This window comes from Macaca fascicularis, chromosome 19 (genome assembly GCF_037993035.2).
Source record: "Macaca fascicularis isolate 582-1 chromosome 19, T2T-MFA8v1.1".
NCBI classification, from domain to species: Eukaryota; Metazoa; Chordata; class Mammalia; order Primates; family Cercopithecidae; genus Macaca; species Macaca fascicularis.
The window spans coordinates 40,582,490-40,589,190 of NC_088393.1; the positions used below are offsets into that span (position 1 = coordinate 40,582,490).

At 62.3% G+C, this 6,701-nt stretch overlaps 1 protein-coding gene and 1 pseudogene across 1 annotated transcript; one reads left to right on the forward strand and one right to left on the reverse strand.

Annotated features, from left to right (window-relative positions):
- Positions 1 to 1,047: 1,047 nt before the first annotated feature.
- CEBPA (CCAAT enhancer binding protein alpha) lies at positions 1,048 to 3,645 on the reverse strand. The gene has a single exon (XM_045379078.2). It carries the CDS (start codon positions 3,523 to 3,525, stop codon positions 2,449 to 2,451), a length of 1,077 nt encoding a protein of 358 aa, XP_045235013.2. The 5' UTR covers positions 3,526 to 3,645; the 3' UTR covers positions 1,048 to 2,448.
- On the forward strand, positions 3,549 to 6,383 carry LOC141409149 (uncharacterized; annotated as a pseudogene).
- The last annotated feature ends 318 nt before the right edge of the window (positions 6,384 to 6,701 follow it).

Genomic DNA, 6,701 nt, shown 5'->3' on the forward strand with positions numbered 1-6,701 from the left:
TAAAAGGAATGTGTAATTTCTCGAAAATGCCCCAGCCCGCATTGGCACACACAGTAAGCCACTCAGTGAACCTTCTCTCGGTGCAGAGTTTAAAAAAAAAAAAAAAAAGCGCAATTTATCTTTTACCCTCCAAGAGGATAAAATTTGAAAAGCACCATTAGCCTCCTGGGCCTCTTCCTCCCGGGCCTTGTTAGTTCAGGGATAAGGGCTGCCCTCCCTTGTTTAGCTGTCACTGCTGCTAAGAGGGTGCTGGAGTGCCTGAGCTTACAGGGTGCTCATTGGAGTTGGGGGCACGCCAGCACTCAGGCCCCTGCTGGGTACAGGATGAATGCAGTGGGGAGTGTGGATGCTGGGGCGGTTCTTGAATAGCCAGTGTGTGGGGCAGGACCAGACCCCTGTTGCAGGCCTGCCTCAGCCCCCTTTCCTGTGAGAGCTGGGGCTGGGCAGGTGTGGAGGGCTGGATGGAGGGGTCTTTCTCTTCAGGCTGCCTTTGGGCCTCGAAGGGGTAGGGTATAGCCACATGGTCTAGGGAAAGAGCAGAGGGTTGGAGGGTCCTACCACTGGAGGCCTATTCCTGCTGGCTGAGGATCCTGGTGGAAGCTGGAGCTGCGGTGGGTGTGAGTGAGGCTGCCGGGGCTGGAGCTGTAGGTGATTTGGAAGGAAGTCTGGACAAAGGGCTCCTTGAGCCTAGGCCTGCTGAGCCGGGCCTGCCCCTCATGCAGAGGACTCCCTCTCCTCCTCCCAGGGGCAGATAAGACCTTGCCAAAGCCTCAGCCCCCTAACCTCTTCGAAGGCCCCCTCTCCTGACCCCGAGACTGCCTTCAGGCTCTGGACACTCTCCGTTTGGAGCCTTGTCCTCTGCTATTTATTTGTGTTGCCTGGGGGAAGTAAGTCACCCCCTTAGGGTAAAGAGGGGCTGGGGGTGGATGGAGAGCTCATGAAAGTCAGGATTGCCGCCAGGGAAAATGCTGTATTATTTACAAATGTGGCCTGGCCCACAGACAACCTTGGAAGTAGCTTCTTTCTGGTTTTAAAAAGACACGGACATTGACTTTCGATATGTTTATATTATAGATATAATACATAAAACATCTACGGTGAGACTCTACGTTCTCCCCAAAAGAAGAGAACCAAGCCGTCTTTCCCTGCTCCCAGCCCCAGTGATGTGTTGGCGAGAGGCCACCTCCCTTCCCGACCAGGAGCCAGGGCCTCTGGGGGACAAGCCTTGTGGGCAGCCCAGGCCGGAGGGGCCGGGGAAAGCTGAGGGCAAAGGAGAACTCCCCTCACCTCATTGGTCCCCCAGGATCAAAAGTAATCCCAAAACCAAAAGGAAAGAGAGTCTCAGACCCTTCCCCCAGCTGCCGATGGAGAGTCTCATTTTGGCAAGTATCCGAGCAAAACCAAAACAAAACAAAAACCAAATAAAATGGTGGTTTAGCAGAGACGCGCACATTCACATTGCACAAGGCACTGCTGGGGCACAGAGGCCAGATACAAGTGTTGATATCGGCTGATAAAGCAAAATATTTGGAAAGCTTGTCATAACTCCGGTCCCTCTGGGATGGACTGATCGTGCTTCGTGTTCCTAGGCAATGCTGAAGGCATACAGTACAAACAAGGCTGAGGGTCCCAGTGGCCCTTCACCCCCCAAGCCCGCCCACGGCCAGATCTCTAGGTCTCCATCTCCCACCAGGGGTATACATCCTCAGAGCTGACTCACGACCTAGCTTTCTGGTCTAACTCGTGGTGGGGGCTCCCACTGGTCACCTGGTGACTCCCATCTCAGTGAGTTCCGCCCCAAGGGAAAGCCCAGCCTATAGCAGGCTGGGGTGGGGTGTGTGCGGAGGGAGGTGGGAGAGGCGTGGAACTAGACCCTTCACCTTCATGTAGAACTAGGGGAACAACCTTAGGTTTCAAGCCCCAAGTCCCTATGTTTCCCCCCATTTCTAAGGACAGGCGCGGAGGAGCGGCTGGGGCCGGTTGGCTTGTCGGGATCTCAGCTCCCTGAGCCCTCCTCCTGCCACGGGCCTGCTCCCCTCCTCCTCTCATGGGGGCCTGCTGCAGCCTCGGGAAGGAGGCAGGAAACCTCCAAATAAAATGACAAGGCACGATTTGCTCCCCCTACTCGGTAGGCATCGGAGCGGTGAGTTTGCATTTCCAAGGCACAAGGTTATCCTTAATACTAAAGTTGCCGGGCTCCCAGCTCAGCCCCAAGAATTCTCCCCTCCTTGCAGGGAGAAGTCACCGCCTGGCCCCCTCATCTCAGACGCACCAAGTCCGGCGCAGAAGAAGGGAGGGGACACGCGGAGCAGGCCAGGCTTTCGGGAGGCACCGGAATCTCCTAGTCCTGGCTCGCATGGCTCGGGCAAGCCTCGAGATCCGGCGACCCCAAACCACCCCTGGGTCCCCGCCGGAGGCTGGCCCAGGGCGGTCCCTCAGCCGCGCGCCTCACGCGCAGTTGCCCATGGCCTTGACCAAGGAGCTCTCTGGCAGCTGGCGGAAGATGCCCCGCAGCGTGTCCAGTTCGCGGCTCAGCTGTTCCACCCGCTTGCGCAGGCGGTCATTGTCACTGGTCAGCTCCAGCACCTTCTGCTGCGTCTCCACGTTGCGCTGCTTGGCCTTGTCGCGGCTCTTGCGCACCGCGATGTTGTTGCGCTCGCGCCGCACCCGGTACTCGTTGCTGTTCTTGTCCACCGACTTCTTGGCCTTGCCCGTGCCGCCGCCGCCACTCGCGCGGAGGTCGGGGTGCGCGGCGCCCAGCCCCTTGAGCGCGCCGCCGGGGCCCGGCAGGCCGGCGGCGCCGAGCGCGGGCGCGGGGTGCGGGCTGGGCACGGGCGTGGGTGGCGGCGTAGGGTGACCGGGCTGCAGGTGCATGGTGGTCTGGCCGCAGTGCGCTATCTGGAACTGCAGGTGCGGGGCGGCCAGGTGCGCTGGCGGCGGGTGCGGGTGTGAGGGCGGCGGCGGCGGCGGCGGCTGGTAAGGGAAGAGGCCGGCCAGCGCCAGCTGCTTGGCTTCATCCTCCTCGCGGGGCTCCTGCTTGATCACCAGCGGCCGCAGCGCCGGCGCCCCGACGCGCTCGTACAGGGGCTCCAGCCTGCCGTCCAGGTAGCCGGCGGCCGCGCAGCCGTAGCCGGGCGGGGGCCCGTGCGCTCCCCCGGGCATGACGGCGCCCCCGGGGCCCGCGGGCGCGCCCGGGTAGTCAAAGTCGCCGCCGCCGCCGCCGCCGCCGCCCGCGGGGCCCGCGGCCGCCTTGGCCTTCTCCTGCTGCCGGCTGTGCTGGAACAGGTCGGCCAGGAACTCGTCGTTGAAGGCGGCCGGGTCGATGTAGGCGCTGATGTCGATGGACGTCTCGTGCTCGCAGATGCCGCCCAGCGGCTCCGGGGCGGCAGGTGGGGCGGGAGGCTGCGCGGGGCCCGCGCCGCGGGGAAAGCCGAAGGCGGCGCTGCTGGGCGCGTGCGGGGGACTCTGCAGGTGGCTGCTCATCGGGGGCCGCGGCTCCGCCTCGTAGAAGTCGGCCGACTCCATGGGGGAGCTAGAGTTCTCCCGGCATGGCGAGCCTCGGCGGCCTCCAGCCTGCGCGGGGCGTCGCCGCCGCCCACCCGGAGACCCGACTCGCCCGCGCCCGCGCAGCTCCGGGTCGCGAATGGCCCGGCCCGCGCCGGCCCAGCTTTTATACCCCGCGGCCGCGTCGCCCCCTAGAGTCCGAGGCGGCCTCTGTCCCCGGGCGGCGGCGGCGCGGCGCCCGCTGGGTCCTAGCGCGCGGCCGGGATGGAGCGGCGAACAAGCGGGGCCCAGGGCTGCGCTCCTCAGGCAGGCCGCGGCGCAACGCCCACCGCCTCCTGCGCGACCAGCAGAGCCGCGGCGCTCGCTCCAAGCTCCGCCCCCGGCCCAGCTGTCGCCCCTGCGCCCTCGTGGTTGGTGGCGGGGGCCCCCTCCTCCCGCCTCCCCTAGGCACCCACATTCTGCCACGGCTGGGAGCCCAGGAGTATCCCGAGGCTGCATGGGGTAGGGGTGGGTGGCGGAGGGGAGTCTTGGTCTTGAGCTGCTGTGGCTCGGACTCTCTTTCAAAGCCAGAACCAGGCCTGTCCGGGACCCGCGTCCCGGGGAGGCTGCGGCGCAGAGCGGCGGGGCGGGCAGGGGCCGGTGGGGGGCCGTTTGGGACGCGCGGAGAGACCCGGAGCGCGGTGGCTCTGCGTCTCCTAGCTCTGATCTCCAGGCTACCCCTGTGATTCCGCGCAGAGGCACCTCTCGGAGGACGGTGGAATCCCACGGGCGGCGCCGCGCGGGGCGCTAGGACCCCGCGGGGAGCGGAGGCGGCCTCGGCCCGGGAGCCTGAAGGACCTGGCCGGTGGATCCGCCCGGGCTGGAAAACTTTCTTTATAATTACTTCTCCAGGCCGGAGCGCGCGACTTGCTAGGCGCGCGGGACAGGCGTTGTTACCCAGCGTGGAGTCGCCGATTTTTTTTCCTGAGGGACCGGCGGGCTCCGGGAATAGCCGAGCTGGACGCCGGGGCGACCATGGGGAGGGGCGCACCGAGGGAGGAGACAAACTTGACTCTGGGGCCGGGATCCCGAGGCGGGGGCCGCAGTCCGCGAGGCCCGAAGCCACCGCTTCCTCCCCCCACCCCCCATTCAGGTGGGCGCCAACGGCCGGAGCGAGGGTGTCCAGGCCGCCGGGGCCGCCAGGTCCGAGCACCCACAGGAAGAACTCTGCCCGGTAGTTCGCTGGGCGCTGTGATCCCCGGGATCCTGGGGACCGAGGCGGCTGGGCCCTGGGGCCCCTTGAGTGTGGCACGCTAACGCTTTCACCGCGGCGGGGGAAGGAGCTTGCTACCGAGACCCCCGGCCACGTGCGTCCCTCGCATTCTTTACCGCGGCCGGGGTGGGGGCTGCGGACTGTCAGCTGGGCCCAGATGGGGTCTTGGGGGCCCTCAAGTGTCTCCTGCCCCTGCCTGCGCCGCCTTTCGCCACTGGCTCTGAGGCCTGACGCAGTCTGGGTCCTGGCTAGAGGCGCGCTTGCCTCCAGGTGAGGGAAGACCCCCTTCAGCTGTAGGAGGACCTGTGGCCTTCTTGAAGACCTGGCAAGGCGCCACGACCCGCCCAGGAGCCCCTGAGGGGGCGCAGCTAAAAACACCGCTGGAGAGCCCTGAGCTTCCACGACGATCGCAGTAAAGAAGCGGTTTCTTCTGGGCAATGCACACTGCGCTTTAATCAAGTTCCTATTCAACATAGTCCCAGTGATTAATAGCCCAACTGCTTCGTTTTCGGTCCAGAGCTCATAAACAAGATATTTTTAGCTTGACGCTTTTGGACGGGAGGGAGTAAAAACCAGATACGTTAAATAAATAACCCGATGTGAGCCGAAGAGCTGCTTGTTGAGCCAAATGCAGGACCCATTCATATACCATCCACCTGTGGAGGGAGACCTGGACGGAAATCAAAAAACACCCAGAGCGATTTGCATGTTTTTCTGCAGTGCTAAAACTAATGGCTTTTCCTAGCTAGGAACAAAGAAACGCCTCTATACATGCACGGTTCCCGGCCTGTGGAGTTGTGGGACGAAGGCGATGTCTGGCCTTTTTTGCACAGCTGCTGTTGCCTGCCCGGAGATCGGGAACTCTGCTGGGTAGGACTGGAAGAAACCTCAGTAATGGGAATAAGACTTGGTCCAATAGCGGGCTGATGAATGTGTGGGGGCGACAGTGGCAAGGAGTGGGGCTCCCGGCCTGGGGGTCTCCAACCCTAGGGGCCACAGGTCCTCCTACAATTGAACCAGAATTCGCCCACCCGAGCCTGCCCTGTGCAGGGTGCCAAGAGCCCAGTGATGCGTGAGAAGGTGGCTTGTGCCTCTGGGAACTGGGACAGTGGGAGAGACTCATAAGTTGTCACACAGAGGCTGCTGGGAGGAAGGAGGAGACAGAAGGAGTAGGGGATGGGACTTCATTCATTCATCAAATGCACAGGAGGCACAAATGGGAATCAAGGGTGGATGTGCTATGATGAAGAGACTTCCCGCCCTGAACAAGGTGGCGCTGTGGAGGAGGCAGAGATCAGATTTGTCTGGGGAGGTGTTATGGACTGAACTGTGTCCCTGCCCTAAATTCCTATGTTGAAGGCCTAACCCCCTCCATGTGACTGTATTTGGAGATAAGGCTTTTAGGAAGTCATTAAAGTGAGATGATGTCATATGGGTAGGGTCCTAATTTGATAGGATTGGTGGCCTTATCAGAAGAACAATGTCATGGGCGCGCACAGAAAGGAGGTGGCTGTCTGCAAGAGGGGAAGAGGCCCCTCGGCAGAACCTGACGGTGCTGGCAACTTGGCCTTGGCCTTGGGCATCCAGCCTCCAGAACCGTGAGAAATAAATGTTTATGGTAGGCCTATGATGGCAGCCTGTGTGGACTGAACCGGGGGGTGAGACAGGGCTTCATGCAGGAGCAGACCTTTGAGCTGGGCCTTGAAGGTTGAGCAGGAATTTGCTGGAAGGATAAGGAGGGAAGGCTCTTCTACGAGGAGGGAATGGTAAGTGCAAAGGTGGAGAGCCTGTGAGTGCATGTGTTCTGGTAACAAAGGACGAGATGTTTGGCAGGCTGGAGAGTGGGGTGAGGGAGGAGGGGCCTAGATAAGGCTGGATCCACAGACCGGGCTGGGCTGATGGCCAAGGCCACTGCAGGTGAAGGAGGAACCCTTATCTCCCAGGC